This window comes from Anopheles gambiae, chromosome 3 (assembly GCF_943734735.2).
Source record: "Anopheles gambiae chromosome 3, idAnoGambNW_F1_1, whole genome shotgun sequence".
NCBI lineage: Eukaryota > Metazoa > Arthropoda > Insecta > Diptera > Culicidae > Anopheles > Anopheles gambiae.
The window spans coordinates 18085981-18110513 of record NC_064602.1 but is presented as its reverse complement, the minus strand read 5'-3'; the positions used below and the strand labels follow the sequence as shown (position 1 = coordinate 18110513).

The 24533-nt window shown below is 47.1% G+C and overlaps 1 protein-coding gene across 8 annotated transcripts in view; it reads right to left on the bottom strand.

Moving 5' to 3' along the window:
* The window catches only part of LOC4577964 (protein daughterless), a 69396-nt gene that overhangs the window by 20350 nt on the left and 24513 nt on the right, over window positions 1-24533 (bottom strand). For all 8 annotated transcript variants that reach the window (XM_061653943.1, XM_061653941.1, XM_061653949.1 and 5 more), the window contains exon 2: window positions 13855-13901. In XM_061653943.1, the coding sequence (XP_061509927.1) occupies window positions 13855-13901 (47 nt within the window). The remainder of the gene's footprint in view (window positions 1-13854; window positions 13902-24533) is intronic.

Genomic DNA, 24533 nt, shown 5'->3' with positions numbered 1-24533 from the left:
GGCCGGGTTCTTTCACGCCAATCTTATTGCCGCTCCCCGCCGCCGTCGTTGTCGTCGTGTGCCGTGCCCGTGCGTTGGGCAAACTTGTCCAAAAAATTATCGGCATCAAAGTACAGAGCAGCGGCAGTCGCAAGAGTGGATGTGGAATTTCCATCAGCTCTTTAGCCGCAATGTGTTTCCAAAGATGTGATAGTTAGAGAAGAATGTACGTAACAGACTACGTCTCCCAGTCGTAGTTGTGTTCCCTTTGCTGTCGCGTGTACCGAAACCCGACGAAAGTGTAACCAAACGTCGTCAACACCGTCTGCTACTGTCTGCGCTCAAGACACTCAGAGACCGTGGTGCTAGTGGGGTGGTACGGGAATTCAATAATAAGATAACTACCATCATCATCGGAACATTTCATCCAGACAGGCCGATTCTTGATTCGATTTCTACACACAACCGGGGCGGTAAGAGTTCAAGAAAATTGAACATTTCATACCAACCCCGAGAACATGATCGGCCTGGTCCGCCGCAAGAGGTAGCCCCGTGTACTGGAATTTGTTCTGCACAAGATTCTTTTCCACCGGGACATTGGGGAGAGCTTTAGCGGTACCAATGGCTGGGAACCGACAAGCTCCTTACAAGCCAAGCACACGCACAGAAAAACTTTACATCAACCTTTTTCTGTTGGTTCTTGTGGAGGAAAAGAATGCCAACTCCAATAACACGAGAGGAAGGCGACCGAATTTTCCAGAAAGTCCAACCGTTTTTTTTGTTTAGCTTCACCACCCACCACAACCCCTCTCAGTGGGCTAAATTTATCTCAAGCAAAACATAAATTCTTGCTGTACTTTTTAATGTTCACCGCTGCTGCTGCCGCTGCTGCCTAAAATGTTTCCTTCCAGGGAGTTAGCAACTTGCCGCTGGAGGAGTAACGACATATTCGGGCTGTGCATAGACCACGGAACAGCGGCAGTGTGTCCAGTGGGTGGATTACCAACAAGACAACTTATCATAGCGACGCGGCCGCTACGGTCGCAAGTACGGGAACTTTTTCAAGACCCGCGACGGTTTGCTGCCGAGCTGTCAGACACTACGTCGACGCTATACGTCCACAGGGGCTGGCTGCCGGAGGGGGGGAAAGGATAACGACTTCGACGTCGTACAACTACAATTAACAACCCGTGCGCGCGCGGGAGTTGAAAACTGCACAAAAACCGGCAGCCAACGACGAACCACTGATTCTACAATCTCTTGGGGAGGTCTGTTCCGGCCTCCGCTGGTGAACTCCAAAGAAGTCTTTGCAGTTGGGAGAGGGAGCACTGGTGAGACGGCGCAAAAAAAACCGCAACTACATGTCTTCTGGGGAGTTCGTGGAGTGTCTGAGGTTTATTGGATAGGTCGTCTGATGTACTGGACACGGGGAAACGGACTCCAGTAGCTTACCGTACACCCTCTCTTTAACCATCATGCCCACGGTCCGACGAACTCCTCACAAAGTAACGCTATGCAAATGGCAATCTTTTACATTTCTGACGACGAACATTCCTCCTAAAATCGATGGACACTGCACGTAGGACGTAAGGGAGAGCCGCGAATATCTAAACGATTATGTCGCACAAGGTAACTCCCCTCTCCACCTACTGTTGGTTGTACCCAACGATCTCTTGATCGCTGACGCGGTGGTGGTTTTGTATGTGCCCACTACTCTTGAGCTTATGGCTTTTGTTGTTTGAGCTAAATCTAATTATTGAAACGTTACATTTCCATACCAAAAATGGATAACTCTCGTAGGATTCCCCACCGCGCTCAACGCTCTTTCTCTTCTCCCAGCCCTCCGAACGGAGTAAATGTGCCTGTTTTATCCACTTCCATTTCCATTTATCCCAACTCCCTAAATCGACAGGGAGGGGGGAACCCGGGTTTCTCGCCTTCAGCTCTCCGGGGGATCCTCGGAGGAAAGGTCTGGAGTTGAAAGAGGTGTTTTTTTTGCGGCCCCTATGCGCGGAACTCTCTTCTCCGAGCGCTTGACAAAGTCTGCACAATAATTGTAAGTGGGTTACTAACACACACATAAGCGCGATCGCGCGTTAGAGCATAAACAGTATGAAGAAGTTATGCTGCAACCAAATACCACATGGAGCTCTAATATGGGCTAGCAGCACGGAGCGAAGCAGAAAAAAACAAACAAGACCTTAACGTATGCGCGCGCGACGATCGTACTCCTTTTCTTTTACGATCACCACCGAATCTCCCCCGAGAGCCCCCGTGACCTGACCTGAGTGTGGTAGTGGTGGCGGTTATGCTTTCTATGCTAGCTTAATTCGAAAACGCAAAACCGACCAGCTAGACGCTAGGGGAGACGCAAAAGAGGACCATTTTGGATCGGTTTGGCAAAGTCCAGCAAAAGTCCCACTATTACCACGCTGCTGGCGGCCTAATACAAACACACTACCAACGTTCCGCACTTGAGAGCATATAGAGGGAGCGCGGAGAAGAGTGAGGAGGTTCCCGGGACCATTCTTGCACATTGGAGAGGGGGTGGGGAGCTGCTACCAGCAACGTACACGCGACCGGCCGCGACACGGACAAGATAAAACACTTTCATTTGCAAACGGGACCCGCGTACGCGCTCTCGCTCCTTCGATCTGGCTGGTCGGCGGTCGCTGCCACGCGTCGTCGTCGTTTCTCCCTTTGGGTTTTCCCTTTTTTGTACTTCTTCTTTTCCCGCGAGGAGGAGGTGGAGAGGGAGGGGAAACACTATCAACAATAGCAGTTTTTAAGCGCAACGTTTTGACCGGCGAGCGCAACGCGACACAGCCAAAGCACGATGCCGAAACGCGCGCGCGCGCTCGCGTATGTAATGAATGCTGGCGGCATAAAAACGCGAAAAAATCCCCCCTCTCCACTATAAAAGGGAGAGATGGCAAGGGGAATCAGCGTGAAGGGGTCTGAGAACGCGTGGTGTGTAGTAGTGTGGTGGATGGTGAACAAAAAAAACGCGATCCTTGGTGGTGGTGGCTTGTTGTTTGTTGCGGCTGCTGCTGGTGGCTGGAGGGTGAGATTCGCCGGCCCTTTACGCCACCGGCTGTCTTCCCCATTCCCGTTCCCTTAATCCACCGGGCAAGGGCCACATACACACGACACACCACTTCAGCTAGACAACGGCGGTGACAATTTCACGACGACGGTCCCATAGGGAGAGAGAGACTTGTGAACACAACAGCACACCGCGCGCGCGGGAAATGGAGAGGAAGGACGGCATTTCAATCGCGAAAGCGCACCCGACGATGACGACGGCGGTGTCGAGGAGGGAGGAGGTTTTACTACTGCTGCGCTTGTGGTGCTGCGGCCGGCAGAGGCCCCGAAACCCCGGCGGTAAATAGTCAAAGCCATAAAAATAATAATAATAAATGGCAAAAATCGACAAGAGCCACAGCAGCAGCAGCAGCAGGCCTCTGGATTGCAGTGCGACCAGCGGGGAAGAGAAACACAGCGAAGCATTAACGGGGTGGATGGTGCTGGTGCTGGTTGTTGTGCTGCTACTACTGAAGACATTAATTTGGCCGCTGGCATGTCAAATGTACATATTATCTATTACGACCGGGCTCTGGTGCTGAGGGGAGTAGTTTTGGTAGCTTTGCATACACCACCACGCTCCCCCGCCGGTCCTTGCAACTCCAATCGCATCATAATCATTACCATCAAGCTGTCAAAACGGGTGGAAGCAATTTTAAGGTCGTTTGGAGCGAAAACGAATGGGCCAAATAATTGAATCAATATAGAGGGAACACGGCGGTGGTACGCGCGCGAAACGAACACAAGGCACAAGAAAGTGTGAATTGCAGCAATGAGAGGGTCGGAGGCACTGCGAATAAAAGCGTGCATCGTTGGAATAAGTGTAATGGATACTTTTTTCTATTATTGGTGCCGAGAACGATTGTCGCGCAATTTATGATTCTTTTTCAGGTTATGTACACCACCAAGGAGGTTTTCACACTGGTTTTGGTTGACAGGCAATTTCATTTAAGCTATGTGTCAAAATTGATAGCTGATAATTGATAAAATGGATCGATGTTACCTTTTTGGAGAATTTTAACTGTCACTGTCACTGTTAATACTATGATATTCTATTTTATGATTTTTTGCTTTATTATTTACCTCTTTTTTACATTTTTGGCATAGTAATTCAGTCTACAACACGTAACTAATCAAAAACGAAGTGCGAAAAGATTGTCCGCTTTGAGATTTGAACGCGCGACGACTACCTTGCAAGGCCCGTATGTTACCATGTCCACCACGAAATCCATTCCAATCATCACTGGTTAATACCGCTATATAAATATAAAATCCCATGTGCGTGTATTAAATTCCACATTTGAAATATATTACTACATAAAGGCATCAAGTTAATCCACTGCCTGTTGTAACATTCCATCCCTGTACTCCAAACACCAACGCAAAGAGCAATTGATCGCTATTAAACGATAATTAAGGACAGTTATACATGCTAAACGATCATTCCAGAACAATTTTGCTTCTGTCCACGCGTAAGCAGACATGCTCTTTTCAAATCGAAATTAACGAACAGCAGACCCTTGCGTGCTGCCAGCAGTGGCAGAAAGAGGATCACACGATCAAACGCGATCCAATGCACACCTACGAATCGAATGGGCCCTTTTTTTTGTCCGCCCTGCATTCCCCTAATGGCTCCGCGCATTTAACACTAACCCTAACTGGAGAATGGGGTTTGATGTGTTTGATGATTTCGGAAAGGTTTACCCAAGACTGCGCCATTAGCCGATCTAGAAAGGACACTCGAATGTAGGTTGTTTCTCGACCCGAGATCACTTTATTGTCCCCCTTGCTTCCGAGCACCCAGCAGCCTGTACACACGATGGCGTCCCAAAATTTAGAGCCCATTTCAACATCTACCATCTTGTCGTTTGAATTAGGTTGAAACTGTGCATTTTTTTTACTGGAAAGGACTCATGTACATTTGCTTCCAAAAGAGCACACAGAGCACATTAGTGCTTTTAGGCACCGAGTTAGGCGCGATAACGCAACGTTTCGCATGTGAACGACACAACTGAAACCCCCCGTGTAAGCCCGTAAAAAGCGAAATACGCCTGCAATCCTAACGCTTTTTATACCTGTGCCAGTGGACTAGGTGGCAAAGAGAACGGCGGAGGGAACTTCTCTCCCGCTGTCCCCCTGCACTGCGCAATGGAATTGTTTTAATTAATTTGGAGCAAGGCGAAGGTGCACAGAGAGAGCGAGCGAGCGAGCGAAAAAAGTGCACCCCGAAACATAAAGTACTCGGAGTCATTGCAATAATAGCAGCAGCAGTGGTCTGCAACTGCAGTACATGCAACGCAAACGCACACACACACTTACACATTCGGAGGGTAGATTTTATTTCCGTCACAATCCTGCACTGCAATCTCGTTGCTGGAGTGTGTATGAGTATTTTTCCTTTTTTTGGCTTTATCCCCCCAGTTTGGCTCCACAGTGTGGCTTTCGTGTGGTTAAATGGGGGGCGCTTTTGCGTGCTCGAATCATTCCCTTCCCTTTACCCAGCGTGTGTAGCATGTGAGTGTGCGGGGTTTTCAACACAAAAAAAAACCCTTCGCTGCTACTTGTATGGTATAATAATAATGGCATAGACGAAACGAAAACTACAAATTTAACGCATTTATATTGCCGGTAGTTTGAAGAAAAAGGGGTCATGAGCAGCAATGTTCAGTGAATGAGAGAGAAAGAGCAAGCGAACAGAACCAAATGAGCTGGAAAATAAACCGCCAAGGCACGAGAGCAAGAGCAAGGGTCCCGGGTACTTTACACCCAGATTCCTTATATGTACAACAAATTGAGAATTGAAAAGCAACAAAAAACACACTCTAAATCCACCTCGTCTGGCAAAGAAAACTTACGAAAAAAAACCTAAACCCCGGTGGTACCCGTAGTCAAAACAGAGGCTCTCTTTCGGCATGAGCCGTACAAAAATCACCTAAAGTGGATGGCAAAAAAACAGGAACATACAAACCCTCCTCAAAACTGCTAGAGAACGGTTCTCTGTGCAGTCGCTTTGGAGAACAAGGCAAGCGAGAGTCTTCTGAAATGCACTCCCCAACAATTCCACTCCAGTGGCAGTGCGTTGGGGGATCGCCGAAGAAGGAGGGCTAACGCGGTGAACGGACTCGCAGCAACCACCACCACCAGCCAAAAAAATGGACTGAAATTAAAGAAGTAAATTACAGAGCACACGCACACACTCAACCCCTTTGCGAAGTTTGCAGGAGGATGCAAAGGATACGAGAGCGCAACATGAAAAAGCATCGCACAGTAATAACCAAACTACACAGGCAAAAAAACCTCATATGAAAAAAGGATATGAACCTCTACGCACACACACACGCTCACAACGCGCTTGCTCCGATTTCGAAGGATTTCTGGGACGATGTGAGCGGGGGAAAAAGGCCAATAAATAGTAACAGGCGGTCGGTCGGAGGAGAGCGGGAAGCGAAATGAGGGTGCTAGACACTCTCGGATGAAATTAATACACACACATATATTTACAAAAAAAAATAATAAAAACTTTCCAAAAAGCAAGTAGAAAACTTTAAGTACCGAAAACTTGAGGGTCTATGTTTTGCTTTTCCAGGGGACTGGGGTGGCTTGCGGGTGCAGCGCGCGGTCCACAAGCAAAGGAAGCATCAACCATCAGCAGAGGAGAACCATGTATAATGAAGCAGCAGAAAAAGACTCAAAAGCGAGACGAGAAACATTGCCCGAGCGAGGTTGGTGTAGCTGCAGGGATCCTTCGTACGGTGAAGATCGAAAACACGGCACACAAAGGAGCACACAAAAAGGAGATTGATTATCGTGTGCTTGTGTATGAGTGTAAAGTTCCCCTATGTGTGTGTCTGTGTGCGGTTGATTATGTATGGAAGGAGCGCTCGATCGTACTGGCCCCGCGCGGTGGCGGCGGATGATGATGCACGGGAAAGGACGAAAAATGGAAATTAAACAACAACAACAACAGAAAGAACGAAAGAAATGGGGAAAAAATACAGCCCGAAAGGAGCGAAGATGGCAACGGAATGGAAGGAGCAAAAACTGCTACGAACGACGAAAGGTAAGAGGCAAAGTGGAAAAAAGGGCCCGCATTTTAAGGCCAACAGATGTTTTCCGTAAAACGAAAGCCAGCGAACGGCTCAGGGGACGTATGGGGAGGAGACAACCAGAAGAGGACGAAAAAAAAGCTTACGGCACCTACATGATCGCTGCTAGCGGATGCCGTTGAGGCAGGAGAGGGCAGGGGAACGTGATCGTTGGAAATGGCTCGAAAAAAGGAAGGGAACGGGGCCCAAAAGTTGAGCTGCTGAGCGTGTGCCACACGAGAAAGTAGGGAGCCACCGCAAACCAGGACACACGATGGATGCGCGGAACCTCTTTTTTCACGCACGCAGGATGAAGGGGGTGATTGGCAGGAAGGAAAAATATATCTCCTTGTATTTTTTTTGTCTTCTTCAACGTCGCTTTAAGGCTTTGTTAAGATCCCCCCTTGCAAGAGGCAACAAACAACAGGGTGAGATGGAAAAGGGTAGAAAGAGGATGCAGAAAGGGGAAAATGAGGATACGAGAGGTCGATCAACAAAGCGGATGTAAAGTGGCGTTGGGCCCGAAATCGGGAGCCAGGCAGGGATGGGGAGGAGCATGTATAGATCGAAGCTCCTTTCTAACCATCCCCACATACGCAAATATGAAATAAGCGCAGAAGCAAGCGAGAGAAGCGTAAGGAACCAAGTATATGATAAGGTTAAAATCGGTTCCTTTTTTAAACGCGACCCCCTCCTTCTGGAAGATTGAACACGGATCAATTCAACGTGAATTGATAAGTTCGTGGTGTGATAAGTAATGTAAACCACCACTTGTTGAACTAACCCAAACACACAGATTGTGCTTTAGAAAAATAAAACCGAATTGGTTGTGGTACAACCTATACGACAAATAAACTCGATTCACCCGCAAGATTACATGGCGCAGCGGCCAACACGGCGATCTCATGAGCGAGAGAGAGTGAGTTCAAATCTGACCATGACTACACAATGAATTAAGTTTTTCAGTTCTAAAACTTCCAATTTGATTCGCCAACTATATATACTACATCAGAATGACTGCTACAATACCTGTTTGAATGAGATATGACACCAAACAGAAAAGTGATTTATAAATAATAATGCTTTTAAAACTCAAAAAAGCGATAAAGAAAATATATTGGAGTTGGAAGTTAGCATGTCATGTATGTTAGGCACTATCAATAAAAACTTCATTTCAACCACAATGTCATGTTGTTTTTATTCGTCTTACGAATGGTTCTATCCACACATGAGCTATAGTGTATACATAAGCGACCCTTGCCTCGTACCGTAAGACGTCCACACATACTATTAGACAGACATTCAAAACAGGACTTTCAAAGCAAAGCACCGAAACACTCCTCAGGGCATATAGGCAATGTTTGCAACCGGCCTCAATCCATTCCCGGAAACAGGCGAATTTCCCCCAGCAGCAAGATAGATGGTAGACCCTAGCCTATTAGTCTGACGACGTGGTCGTACCACCGGGTTGATTGGAAAGAAAACCTACAACGAAAATGCAAACCCCGGAGAAAATGACTACACAAAAACCTGCCCGGCACACAACAACGAACACACGATCGTTGGCGCACGCCAGAGTTGACTCACGTATGTACGTACGAGTGCATTATCTCGTTCCAGGCTTTTCGGAACCAAAGCTCTCTTTCTCTGTTCCCTTACAACTTGTTCCCTTTTCTGTATCTTGCACTCAAAGACTTAGACTTTGTTGGCTTCCCTCGGTCCCGTGGACCACCACCTTATCCGAAGACACCTCCGGGGCCAAACCGGGCAAAGGAACCGAGCGGGATTAGAGTGATACTGGCTCGGCATGCTTAAGAGGTTGCACAATCGGCCCAGCTCTTGCGCTCCCCATTTGCCAGTTCCTAGCCAGTATCACCCGCCGGCAGGACCGAATATTAATGCCAAGATGTCGATTGTCGGGGGTTGCTGCCCCCCGCACGTATCGAAAGCAAAAGTTTGGCTGCTGTGTAAATCTCTGCCCCGGTTACGATTCGATATGCACAATTTGTACAGCTTCACTTGCGCAGAATATCGCGCACCACAGGCACAAAAGACTCCACACTACACCACACAACAGCCAGGCGTGCACCTCGAACACATCTATAAATATATTTCGTAAATTGCATGGCCAGAAGTCAAAGCCGCTCCGGTTGCGGAACGGTGTCCTTCGATCTTGATAGGTTTATTAAAATGCTTAGCCCGGGTCTCCCCGGTCCACGCAGCACACCACAACAACAGCGCGGAAAAGTGGTCCACATTAATGTCCCACATTAAGGCGTAGTAATCATTACACACCTCGGCGCGCGGCTTTGTGTGAAAGTGTGTTCAGTTCGGGTCTCGGCGGGTTAAAGTAATGATATTGGCAGTGCCTCTGAGGAGAGGGGATTTCTATCGCTCTTTCGATCGAATATTCTCACCAGTTCCTGTCAACTGGAGTGGACTGGTAAAAACGGTCTGGTTGAAATAGGATTATGAGAGCAATTCCGAACAACAAATCAGTTACTGGGACTGAGCCTTAGATGACCTTCATCAAAAGGTATTTAAATTGCTAGCTACAAAGTAAAAAAACAGACGCACGATTACTTATGGGATGTTACTTGCTCCTTATACTGGTGACACTAAAAAAAAGGTAAAGGACGTGTCACATCGAGAAATAGAGCATCATCACTTCCGTTCCGTTATCTGTCATTCAGTCTCGCCCCGTACGACAGAGCCCTTTAAAACGGCGACCTATTTAAGATATGCATTTTTAATAATAATAATAATTATGCCATTCTCAGCGCAGGATCCTATTCCCTACCATCCTTTCCGCTTTTTTTTGTCAACATCTCTTGTGCAAAACCGCTTCAGATTTAAAATTGATGCATTAGAGTCTGAGAAAATTTGATCCCCGTCTCCCGAGCGACAAAAGCGGCATTAAAATGACGATCCAGCAGCACCGGAAGTAATAAAAAGGCTAAGCAAGAAAGGAAACTAGACAACATCATCATCATCATCATCATCATCATCCAACGAAAGGATCATGTGTCATCTTCGGGATCGGGACGGAAGTTTGAGTTTATCCGCCCATTACCGGGGCGAGCGACGAGTAGATATGTGAATAAAAAAAAAGTATATGTGGCGGTTGTTTGGGAAAGGAAAACCCCTGCCAGAGGATACAGCAAACAAGTACGAGTTAGTTAGACACACACAAAACGGTAGTCAAAAAGCAAACAGGTTCTGGTGTTCCGGTCGGTCCTCTTCTTTGTGTCGGATTTCCTTCTCAACTGCCCATCACGTTTCGCCATTCGGTTGTGATTGAGTTAGTTCCGAATGTATCGCTTCTGTGTCTCATTTTGCTGCCCTTGGCTGCGAGACACCAGGAAACCCCGGCCCCAATTCCATATTGCCCACAGAAAACAGGAACACAGGCAGGCAGACACAACACGACAGCAATAGCTCCAAGCCCGGCAGAACTGAACACAATCCGATTTAAATACCTGAATCGTGCTCTATCGGCCGTAAAGGAAAAGGAATCGTTCGCTTGGTTTTCCTGCGCGTAAAGCCTGAATGACGACGACTTCAGGAAAGAAAACGGATTTCGAAGGGCACTCGAAACGCACACACCCAGAGAAACCTATAGCCTCGTAAAGTGTACAGTTCTTTTCGGGAAAGGACCAGCATCACCATCACGCACAAAACAGACAGCAGGACAACCGCAGGAACCGATATGGAAGATGGATGTGGATAGCTGGATGGACCACAAGACGAAGAGCACACATAGAGAGAGAGAAAAAAAAACGCTCAAAAACGTTAAGCCAGACAACCCAAGTTAAAGCGAAGACGAGAAGCGGAGGACGACAGCAGCAGCAACAACAAAAAACCCCAACATCAGGCGTCGTCTATGCGGCACAGAATGGTGTCAGAGCTACGAGCGACAGCTGGCGTCTCTCCGGTTTGCGAAAGGTTCAGGTTTTTTTTTCTGTTTGGGAGGAAAAAGCAACGATTTGATCATTGGCGTGCGCTCTCGCGCGCTCGAACCTTTCAAGCCTTAATCAAGTTCCATAGTTTTCGGGTTCCGACCGACCGAAAATTCAAGCCCTCGCCGGACAGGCGAGGTAAGAGGATGGACACATCGGATTGGCCGGCTCCAGGGACGACGATGGCGATGGTGGCAGTGGCGGTGGTGGTTTGCTCCTTACGTTTGTCCTTTTGCTGGGGTCTCTCTGTCGGTCGTTCGATGAGGTTATAATTATTCCTTCATTTTTTCCCCCGCCATTTCGTTTTGTTTGGACGGCAAATTTATACGAAAACGAAGTCCGTCCGTCGGTCGGTCGGTCGGTGTGGCGTGCCGGAAAGTATGATTGAAAAGGCACGACAAAAACGGGCAAAAGACGCCCGAACTTAAAAATCATGGTGGAAAAGTGGAAAGAAATCATCAAGTCATCTTGCTGGGGGGATCTAATTAACAATTCCTGGGCGATTATTCCGAGAATAATTTCTTGACTCATCGTAACTGAATTAAAACTGATAATTAAATTCAAGACTACGACGTGTATTCTTGGAGAAATTTGTAACCATATTATTCCCTCCATTGAACTATTTTCAACGTTTTTAAAGCCAGTTTTTAGGGCATTGCATTTCCCTTCAAATATTAACAATTTGCCAAGGCTAAGGGAAATTTACAAAAAAAAATGAATATTGCAAAAGAAATACATCACTTTTGTACAATTCCACAATTGATTGAATTCCTACACAGCACACACACACACACACATACACACCCCCTGTTGCACCTTCCCGTCGCTCTATTGTGTAGCGAAATTTGCTGCACTTTATGCATACGCCGAAGGGTTTCCCTTTATTCGACCAGGTTTTTTTTCTTCACTTTTGCGTCCCCTTTTCTTTAGCTTTACAAGGACAAAAAATCCATCTACAGTTTCCCTTCATTATGCATCCACAGCATGCAGGAGCTCATTTATGCTTCGTTCCTTATTTTTCTATCTGTATTTCACCTTTTTTTTTGCAGTTTTTGCTTTTGCTTCACCTATGCACCACCACCATCGGGGTGCGTAGAGCAAGACGGTTCTCTCTTTTATGTGCAATTTTTTGTTTTGTTTTTTGGTTTATTCTTTTCCTTGTCTACCATTCTGCAGACACATACACCTATACACACACGAAAAACATAATTCCAAGCGTGTGCCCATCAAATGCAAACATACAGCCTTCGATTGAAATCACTTTTCTCGAAATCTGTCGGGAATGAGCGGAAGAAAAGGACAATTTTGGCATTATTTTTTTCATCTATTGTTTGAAACCTTCGGGGATCATCCAATACAACACACACACAGACACATAGACAGTCCGATGAGACGTATTGCAGGACACCGGCGTCCGATGGCCGGTGTAAGAGATTTAAACAAGTAAAACCTTGGGCTTGGGCATGAGCACGAGCAGCAGCCGTCCAGCGTGGCTCGTGGCAGACTTTTTTTTATAAAGCGTGCGCAAAAATGGCCATTTCAGTCTACGATAGGGGATGCAGAGGTAAACAGAGAGAGAGGGGAATTGAGAGCGAAGTTTTAGCTACAGGTGTGCTTTCTGCGTAAGGTGGAAGGTAGGATTTAAAGTTTTGTTAAATTAGAAACAAAAAGAGAACAAAAACGTTTGTTAAAATTGGATAAGATGGATTTAAAACAAAAAAGTAAGAAAATCAGCATCCATTGCCCTTTGATATTCGAAAACAAACCTGTTGAATCTAAATGATCACACAAAAAATAATACATAAAAAAAACCAACAACCGAATCAATACACTGTCAAAATCAGAAAATACATTTGACTTTGAGCCAAACCTGCAAGGTTCAACGCCCGAAAGTAACCTGTCTCTTCCTCTTTCTTCCAGTACATTTTCAACAGAAAGAAAAGTAAAAAGGGAATAAACAGCAGCACACGTTCTTAAAGACAGTCTGTTGTAGAAAAAAAAGACGCTGGAAAACAAAACATATCGAGCGAACAGATTCAACCTTCAGAAATAAATGATTTTTCCGAACTTGTCTCTCTCCTTTCCCTTCCCCCCCTTAGTGCACACAATTCACCTTAAAAACGGCGAAACCCACTCATCTTGCGCCTCTCCTCCCGCTCCACACCTTTTCCCCCCCACCAAAGCAGGAAAGGACAACTTTGGGGAATATGTAATCATTTTCATTTCTTGTCAGCCTTTTTTTTCCTGCTCTGTTGTTTTGTTTGCCTGGCGGTGCGTGCTTGGCTGCAACACAGAGCCGCATCACCTGTCGAATGCAGAGTGCCGCGAAAGGAGCGTTAGTGTCGTCCTCTGCAGTGCACAGAAGCAGGAGAAGAAGAAGAGGAGAAAAAAACACAGAACAGAGAGAGCCTACACACTTAACCTACAAAGTAAGCAGCATCTCGCCCCAGCATCGCAAGGGGGGGAGGGCAGTAGAGGGATGGTTAAAAAAAAACGGAGGCATGTTTCCCCGTTTTACGCCTCGTTGATGACATCTCCTCCCCCCGGGGTCCTCTTTCCAGCCCTTCTCCTTTTTTTGCGATAGGCGATCACCCTGCCGCTGCGGGAGCACACTCGGAGAAGGAGAGACAGACAGAGTGTAGAGCAAGGATACGGGGTGGTGCTGGTGCGTTTTGTTTGCATATATCCACACACACACACACGCACAATCAGGTAGAGAGTTTCCAAATCCTTGAAGCAGAACTTACCACGCCATTGTCCATGCCGCCATATGGTGATTGGTAGCCTGCTTTTTCTGCAACGAGAGAAAGAAAGGAAAGACAAATTTTAGTGAAAAAGGTTTCAAAAACGATGAAAAAGAAGAATGATTTTTTTTTTAAGTTTTGAGAGGATTTTTTCTTCGATGCTTTGTTTTATCGCACTCCTCCTCTTGTGCGCACTGCTGTTGTGTGGAGAGCACACCTTTCGACGAAAACGGTGACCATTTATCAGGGCAGAGTTTCCACCTTGAGCGCCCGTGGAACGAAGGAAAAGGATAAATAAACATGTCTCCCCTCCATTCCCAACTCGCCTTCCTCCTTTGGAACCCTTTGGCGACAATCCTCCGGGACAGGAATAAATGTGAATGGATGGACACGCGCGCGCACGCGCAAGCGACGAACGTGCACACGCGACCAGTGCCAAAAGGTGCAGACGGGCCCTTCATCGCGCATCACCGAACGGGACCCACCAGCGCCAGAGCACCACCACACCAGGCTGGTAAAACGAAAACACTCCACAAAAAGGAAGAAGGCACACGCCGGCCGGCTCCACCGAACCGAAGACTTGATTGACCGGCTAGGCGACGAACGCGTACGCACGCGAAACGGGGCAAGCAAAGCACCATTAAAAACGCAAGCGGGTAGAATCATAACTGCTGCTACCATCCCTTCTTGGCGGTCCCGCGCGGTAACGTTGATAACGTGCGCGCGCGCGCGTGGAACGTAAAAATTACGATCAACAACATTAAACCACAACGACGACGGTGCGCGATAATGGGGAAGGCGCGCGAGCGGTCAAATTCGCCAAAAAAGCTGGGGGGCTTTCTGCTTCGGGAGGACGGGGGCACGACGGCAGGACAGCATACAATTATGCGCGTTTTTTCGTTGTTTCAAGCACAGAGGTTAGGAGCAGTAAACTTTTTTTTTTACTTCAACCAAGGATCATCAGCAGCAGCGATAACGAAGCGGGCACCACACACACAACGAGGGAAAGGAGGGTGATTTAAAAAATCAAATTCATTTGTTTGCCCGTCCCCCTGTGTTTCGCTTTAGCAGAGGAGGGAGAAACAACCACACCGAATAGATGCTCAATCAAGCGGCTCGGATCGTCACAAATGTCTTCAGAGGATCGCGCGCGTCCGTTCGACTTCTCCGGCAAACATTAAACATAAGGAAAGAAAACGGACACAACCACGGGGAGAGGATCGTGCACGACGGCGATCGGCACCATCCTTCGCCATGGGGACGAGAAAGGAAGGAGCCGTTTTTCGCCCACCTCCCGCGGAGGAAGAGACCCCGGAAAAAAGGGGAACCAAAACTCGAAACATCTGGCCCCGCACACACTCAAACGCGGCACGGTTTTTTTTCTTCTGTATAAACACGCGAACAAGATAGTGTAGCCAGCAACACAGACAGAAGACACGCTTGAAGAGGACCCGCCGAAGGAAAGGAAGATCCTTCGAAATGCATCGTCGCTCCGTCGCTCCTATGCTGCCACCACACCTCGGCGACGGCGGCGGAGCTTCTGGTGTTCTTTTGGTCTGCAATTTTTGCACCGAAACCATAAATATGTTAATAATTGCAACTGGTACCACCTGTACCCGAAACTGTACAGCTCTATCCCTCTTTTTGAGTCGCTGCTCTTTCTCTCTCGCTCTCTTTCTTCGTCAGTTTACGATCATCGATCGATATATATAAGTCTCATGGGCCAGAAGGCGACTGGTTTTGTGGTCTACCATTAACCTTTTGCTTCGGGGATTTTCTTTTCGGTTAAAACATTCGATTTTGATCGATTTTTTGCACTGTTTTAATGGGGAGAAATGCTTTTTAAAATACGTCTGTAATGTGTAAAAATAAGATAATAAGGAGATATCGTGGGTTCTTCTTCTGCCTTAAAACTCGCTGAAACGCTGATTGCATTTTTATCTCCAGATAATGTGCCGCTGTAGACATATCTTTTAAGACATCTCTCCATAATCTTGTTTAGAGACTATTCAAAGGATAAAAAGCGGGCACCAAATACTCCCAGAAACCCTTCACTGAACTGAAAAGAACTAAAGGAGCATCCTTCCTACTAAGCACACAGGAGACGCACTGTACACAAGCCCTGACGGCAAAGCAGCAACCCTTACAGCCAAACATGCAACCCCACCATGGTGCCGATGAACCCAAAAAATGGAACCCAAAACAGAAACCGGGGAGAGGGAGCGATCAGACACCAGCATAAAGTGGCGCGCGCGCGCGCCGGTTGTTGTGCCTCCGGGGGCGCGCTGCCTGTGTCTTTTTACTTATCGTCTTTTTATGCTTCATTTTCGCTTCAAGCTGTAGCGATAAGCGAAGGGGATACAAGAAAAAGAACGCAGATCCCCGCAGTTGTTCTCCTTTTTTTTCCCCGGTGGTGTGAAGCCAGTAGGATCCCTTCTCTTCGCGAGCGAAAACGAGTCAAAAGAGGGCAAACCAGAGCACACACACGGAAGACGACGTTGTGTTTCTTTTTTACATAATTTTATCAACCAAAACAACCCGCGCGCACACAATTGCTCATAAACGCGTGCCACAATTGAGCCGCGCCATCATCCTGACGCGGCCTCCTCCCCAAGAAAGCCCAAAATTACCCCCAACTTGCCCAAAAATCTGCGGCACACGCGTCATCAGCTTCTTCTACGAAAGGACCAAGCGACCAACCTGTTGATTAAGATCTCCGCTTGCAAATGGACATTATTTTAATGCAACCAGCCGCGGCCTGATGGACTGATTTTTAGGAGGAGGACCTCCTGCACCATTCATTTAACGCACCTTCTCTAATTTTCTACCAGCATGAGCACACACACACACACACACACACGTGCGTGTACACGGTATAGAAGAACGGGTTTTCGCACCCGAGGTCGGACATTTTAAACGGCGGACGGCAGATGGTCAAAAGTTTATTGACCGCGCGAAGGATGGGGGTTTTCTTACCGCAATCTTAAGGATATATTGTGCGTCTGTGTGGTGCTGCCACGATTCGGATGTTGAACTCTGCGGCGAGATTTGCTCGTTCTTTTTTTTTCGGGTGTGATGGAAGGAAACGTTTCGAGGACATATGGCGTACGTTTGGGAGATTTCCAGGGTCGTTGTTTTAACATCAAAATCAACTAAAATACAGTTGAGATTTCTTTTTCAATTTTCTACTTTAAATTTAAATTTGTAATTACTCTCAAAATGCAACAATGTGCTGCTCACTCGCTGCCATTCTCATCGGGTCGGCCGCCACTAGTTGCGCTTGAGAGAAACATTCCACCGGAAGAGGCCCCACCGCCGGTCGAAACCGAAAACGCGGCGCTGTGCGCCACTACAAACGCGGAACCGAAACATTGCCGCGCCAGGCCCGGGCGCTATGCTGATGAATGTTACCCCCCGCGTGCGTGTGTATGTTGCGTTATTTTTTACCGTCACTGCAGGGAGCTGAACTCCCAAGCTGAAAAAGCACCGGGTGGAAAAAAAAGCCGCTAACGAACACGCGCGGGCAGACGACGACTGAAACGAAAGCAACTCTCGCCGGCCCTCCTGGCGTTTTATTACACCATCGCGCACCGATACCGAGAGAATGACACAACGCTCCCCATGTTTGTATGTTGCATGCATCGAGCGACAAGGAAGGAGAGTGTGAGGGGAGGATGCATATACGCACTACTACTCCACCACCACCAACACCACTGTGGCGGACAGGCAACCACGGAACAGTCCCAGCGCGAACCAGCCAGCAGGAAACGACGGCGCGGCGCGCTCCGATAAATGCCATTGCGGGGGAGATGGATCAATTTATACACCTACAACAAACATGGATACATACACACACGCGCCGCTTCAGACGTCCTCAAAAACTGGTCGGTCGGGTGGAACCCACTGGCCGATATTACCTCGCCAGGCCCCGGCCAGGAGTTGCACAGCCTGTCAATCTTGCCTCTATCGCTCAATCACTCGACCGTGTCTTTGCATGTTTTGTCCCCCTCTCCTCCCCCCTTTCCTCCCATTCGCCGGACATGCCACTTCCACGAGCGAGGGATTGTGTCGAGGTCAGGAAACGGCAAGCGGCTTCAAAACATTCAAAACAAATATTGATAAATCCCTTCTTCTCCCTCTTTCCCCGTCGCTAGGGGTTCGCATCCCTCGATCAACATACACACACACACCGGGAGGGACGGACGTATTTCGGAAGTTGGGGGGGAGGAGTTGAGGCGATTGAAGGAGAAGTATAAACAAAAACTGTTGCTTCGGTTTCAAATAGGAAGAATGAAGAAAAAAAAAACACCTCCAGCGTGGCCAGCATTTTACACCGATGCTTCTCTATACCCACCCCGCTTGGTTTATGCTGCTCTGGCCTTCGCGCGTACGGAAAACCAGCATAGAATGATACCGCCGCTTGTGCCGTGGTGACGTTGGTTGGGGAACATATGCACAGGGATACACATACACACAAACGTATATAGTGCCGCGAAAACCTCGCTTTCGTTGGTGAAAAGGCCGTTAGCATCACAACGCGCTGGGGCCCGCATACACCAGTGTTTAACACATAAACACACACACACACACTTGTCCATTGAATTTTACTTGTCCGTTGAATTTTAACGGACAAATTTGTGAATTAGATTGAGTACCAAAAAGACAGAGACAGAGAGAGAATGTGCTGTGACGGGTGCAAGCGCCAAAAATGAAAAGTCAGAAAAGTCAACGATTCTACCAGCCCAGTCCTCCAGGAAAAACTGGGGGACTTCTAGGGGAGAGATGATGGCGTGTACCCTCCGATGGGTTCCGTCTCCCCACAACACACACACAAACGCCCCCGGTGGGTAGACCAATTTGCCAACAAACAGTGTGCTTTACTCGTTCCTTTTTTTCCTAATACCTCACACATTGCGCTACGCATATCAGGCAGAAACCGGGCATGGCAGTCTAACCTCCTAGAGCTGTAAAATTGAAACGCCTGTGTCCGCCTCCCCACCCAACTGGCAAGTGGTTTGTTGTCACAGGATAAACAAAAGGTTCGCACACAGCTCCTTCCTGCCCTATTTCAGAGGATTCTGCGTCGACGGTAGGGACCATTCGAGTTGTGTGAATAAGGGGCGATTTTAAAGTGAAAAAAGGGGGGCGGGGCGACTTTGTTTTATTAAGGAGTTAATTTAATAAAATACCACAGCGTCAAAGTAATCTGTGGATAATTAGGCATGAAAAGTCAACCTCACACGGGCTATTAGGATAGGCAAACCATTTGAAAAAATATAATTGATTGATGGTATTGTACACATTACAATATAAAACAGGCAAATACATACACATACACAAGTTATTTATGTTAATCAATGGTACTAGAGGTAATACGTACACAAATCTATTATCCAGAAGTGGTAAAAGCCTTGTCAGTAGTTGTCGATTGAGGAGCGCGAGAGCACAGTCGAGGTTTGAACTAGTAACTTTTGATGTACGAGAACAAACGCTTAGCGCGACGCTATTGAAGCGGTAACGTAATACAGCCTTATGGAGGGCATCATATTCTACCTGTGTTTAAGCAATACTCACAAAAAATATTACTCATTATGTATTCGATCGCCATGGCAGCCTTAAAGCAGTGAGAAATTTGTCAAAATATGACCGTTTTTTACATATACTGGAGGGGTATTTAATGCTGTTTTTAACGAAATAATCATCTTCATTACTTCCGTTAAGATAGCTGCTGCATCTGTGTGTATAAGGTGTATCCGATAACACACTCGAATTCTGTGCTGTTCATGTTGTTGGCTGTGATGTTAATTTTGCAAGCTTTTTGCGTACGTTTACGAGACACAGGGGCATGTGTCTGTTAAGACAACTGAATGTATCATAAATTATGCTATGGAAAAGCAGCAACCTCTAATATAAACATAAAATGTTATTTATTCATTTAAAGTACACATTTATCAGCATTTATCAACCGTTTTCCTAATTAATTCCTGAAGATATTGGAGACGACAGTGCTCACAACCTAACCGAATTTTACAACCAATTAGGTGTGGCCTATTAACTTGCACCGGGAGAGGGGGGATAGGCGCACTACACACATCCCAACCGATACGTCAACGCCAACAGCAATTACCCAAATCGCCACTCAAAAAGCGAATCCTCGTCTCTATACATCATACACTGCGCCACCGGCGATGTCCAAAAATACTTTCCTTGTGGTGCAGCAGCAGCACCAGTCCTAATTATGATTCTGCTGCTCTGCACGGGACGTAGGCCCGGCGTATCAGTTGCACCGAAAATTGTAAAACGCACACACCATCGAAGCCACACGTTGAGGGCAAATTAAGTCCCCCAAACTAAGACAGAACTCAGAAGACACCGTGTACCCTCAAACAACAAGGACGATGATTATGCCGCACTGTTGCTTCATTCTACACATCATGTCTGACGAGTCGAGCACTGTTGCGTGGCCCTTTGCCGCGGGACCGGATGTAGGATGGGACATGCAGAAGAAGCGAACGAACGAAAACAACGAACGAAACACAAATCACGCATCGTCCATCCGGTGTGACGGTGGTTTTAGATCAGGATTGAAGTTTTTGGGATGATCGAAACACGATCGTCTCTCCGCTCCACTCATCAACTTGTGCTGTGCCTGCTGCTCGGTCTGTTCGGTTTAGGCCCACTTGTACCGATTCCTTTTTACATACACGCCCGACCCGCAACATAAAACAAGGTGAAAATGAGGTTTCCTGCTGGGTTCGATTTTATTTCCTTTACTTTTTCTTCTCTCCTACTAGGATGCGTGGCTGTGTCGGCGACACGCGAACGAGAAACCACACCGTCTGGCTTGGCATTGCATTTGGAAGCACCGAAGAACAGAAGAGTAATCTTGGAGATTTTAGGAGCAAAAGAGAAGCACAAACAAAGATCCGCTTTATCTTCGGATCCGGTCGACGAAAGTCTCGTGATGCGCGTGACCTATCCTAATCCCCGGTAGTTGTAGTGGCGCAATGCTCTCTATGGTAAACGCGGCGGCATACCCTACTGAACCTAGCAGCCGACGACGACCCCTTGTGGAGTTGAAGTGCGCTCGCGCGCCGTACTCTAGGGGTTCGCGCGGGACGCATTCGAACCTTTTTTTTTAAAGAAGACCACTTTGCGTAGCGATGAAGTGCATTGCATCCGATGGGGGAGATTTGGGCCGATGGAATCTTCGATCAAACAGGCGCAGACTCATTACAGCGTCGGTCTATCGCACCCTGCTGGGAAGGGAATGCGCGTTTAGTGTGTACAATGCAAACAAATTAGGATAACTGCACGATCACTTCCTTTCCTTTGCGCTATTTCCGGAGCACTTGAGCTGTGAGTGAGATGTTTTTCACTAACTGTTTCGAACTATTTTGGAAGTTCAACATCCTCTTTTTCTGTGCTCCAAACAAATTCAACACACATCGATGAGTCAGTGCATCTCGCTCGAAAACGAAAAATGCAACCTGTAGGATCGCACCGAAACGATCGCAACGCAGCAGTGCAAGTAAAGGGAGCTACATCGTATGCCACCACATTAAAAGCGAACACACATCCACATTTCGGTGCACCAAAACATGTTTTTATCTTCTTCCTTTGCTTCGCACTTCTCTCTGGCACTGCGAGCGGCAACGAAAAATCTTCATGTGAACTTTCTCGCCGGGGCGCACACGACGCCGCAACATCTGTCGCTCTGTTGATGGCGGGTCGTTCGTCGCTGCGCTTCCAAAGAAGCATGTGCATCACGTTGCACCGAGGGTCCTTCCCCATTCCAGCCCCACCAATATATGTACAGCCTCGATCCCTCCTCCGAGCCGCCAGGAGTATCGGACACCTCCCCGTTCTGCGGGTGTTTATTTTTTATATTTTTTTCGGCCGTCTTTTGCATTGAAACGAGGTCGAACGGTAATAAGAGTTGCGTTTGTGAGTGTGCTGTGTATCGGTAATGATGCACTGAACCCGCATTTCGCGGTTTCGCGTTTCGTTTCCTTGATCGTGGGGATCTCGCACCACACCACTGCGTCGGGGGGTTTGCTCGATCGCCATCATGATGGGCTACTAAATCGTCCAGCATACTCTGTTGCAGCACACACATACAAGCTGCTGGTAGTAGGGTTGGTTGGTTCTCGCTGTTGGTAGGTCATGTTTGGGTGTCAGTCCATAGAAGGCAAACGCATAGCCGCGGCAAAAGCAAAGCTGGCAGCAAAATGTTCGGCGTCGTGCAGTAAATGATTGGTTTGCTTTATTGTGCAAATTTATGGCAGTTTGAATTAATTGACAGCCGCTAGTAAAACGCGGCAGAGGGTTTCATATTAAGTAGCAACTGTCATAATTGGAAGTCGCTTGTGTCGAGTACTTCAATAGCAAGTTCAACAACCTTTAGAATTGATTTCACAGGTTGGTTTTTTTGTTCAATATAACGCGTAACCTATATCTAAAATTATTCGAGAATTGCTCGAAAAGTCCAGGCACCCATTACTCGAAAAGGCATCCAAAAGAAGTCAAAATGTGCTCACAAAAATCTGAAGGCTACTTAAAGAGTTCTATAGAACTAAAAAAATGAAACTAAAAGTACTCGAAAATTATATCGAAAGTGCTCGAAATCTACTCAAAAGCGACTAAACAGAGCATTAATCTGAAAAGTGCATGAAACGTACTCCAGATAAAAAAATGAAAATAGAAAACAATTTCTTAAAAGTACTCGAAACTACTCGAAAACTGCTCGAATTATATGAAACAAGAGGAAAATAACAGTTTAAACTACAAAGAATGATTCCAAGATAGCAGCACCTTCATATCCTTCATTCTTTGCCTTCAACCAGTCGCTACATTATCATATCCCTTAGCAACTCTTTGCCAACCAGCATATTCACCATATTCACCTCACACATCGCGCTTTTAATAGCAAAGGCCAAAACCGAACGCCACATGCTGTGCATGTCTTCTCATAAAACAACAGTGCCACGACAAGGTGCCTACTCCTACCACCTTCTTCCGCAGCACGCCGCCGAAGAAAAGAACGGCATTAATCACTGATTATGTAACCATCGCAAGCTGCAACACAAGCCCGCTGCAGAAATTAAATCGCCCCCAGGGCGTGAATGTATAGACGACGGTTGGGAAAAAGGTAGTCGAACTGCAGCACCAGCAGTGATGGCCCCGACCGTAATCAAAGAGGCACCACACGAACGATTGCAGATTGTTATCGATCGGACCGGAAAAGAGGCTCATCGTAGGGTTTTGATAAGGAACGGCAAACGAGAAGAAGAGCTGGCGGCGGCGGGTTGACAGTGCAAAAGTAACACAACACACTACGTATGATTAATCTTCCCCCGGTCGTGTATGAATGACGACTGCAAAATGTGGAAGAAGGTTGTTGCTGTTGCATAGACGAAGAGATACCTTTAGCTTCGGTTAAACCGTATCGAATAATCGCAGACGTTTCCTCGTTCATTGATAATCGTATTTAACAACAACAACAACAACAAATACATAGAGTTACTAAACATACATTATTTGTAGAAAGGTAGTTTATCAGCAACCAGCAGGCGAAATTCCACTTCCAGTGGCTTGATAACTGGCAGCAGAGCAGAGCAAGCAAGCTGTTTTCATGCCAAACATTCACTACTACCAATTATCAACCCCCCGTTGCTGCTGCCTGTGAGGAGAGCCCTACCATGCAAGGGTAGTTGCAGAGGGGGGAAGGTAGAATCACCATATCACCACCAAGGCATTGGTCGGAAACGGGTGAGTCGGTGATTTGATTATTAGCATCATAAACCAACACACACCACAAAAAAGTCACTTCCATCCCCCGTATCCTCTTTCCCCATATTCCTGGACCCAGAAGGGATGGGGAGAAGGCAGCTTATCATACACATTGCCCCCCGCTCGATTCTTTTCGTAACAGTCAATTTCCGCGAGTGACATATGTTGCCCAGCACTGCCTCTGTGTGTTTGTGTTTCCGTGAGTGCGTCACCCATATCACTTGCGGCGGAATGGTTTGCAATAAAATAGAAAAGAAACCACTACCCTTTGCTCCCACAGCCCAACCTTCAGAGGGTGTAGGTAAACCATCAATTAACGCACATCCTTCTCTTCCACCACCGCCCGCGCACCACCACAAAGCCCCACCCGAAAAACCCGCACAAAAACCGATGATGATAATAGAAATAAGAACAAACCACCATTATCTGGTGATTGACGTGTATATTTCGGAAAGGGGGCAATGGTTCCATGTGCTTTTGAGACTTCATTGTCTTTATTTTGGCACTGTTTTAGCACTGCAACAGTTTTATTAGCTACTCCCGGGGGTTGAACAACCACCACTACACACACATGATTTCGGTGGTTCGAGAAAAGTCATCGCGTGGTCCAATAAAACCACCTCATCATACCGGCCAGTGATATACCCTGCTTCATCGTTTTGGAACTGCCACCTGGGCGCTGCTACTGCAATCGAGCCAGTCAGGAGAGGACTTCCCCCGCGGACGTCATATACCGCACGAATTAATGTTGCGGTTAGACTGTGGGGGGGTTTGGACTTTCAACCTGCGATGGACTACCTCACACAACACCCCGACGCGGTAAACCGTTGGCTTTAAATGAGCTTTTTCGGGGTGGGGGTCCTGTGACCCTCTCCTGTGTCTATTTTGCG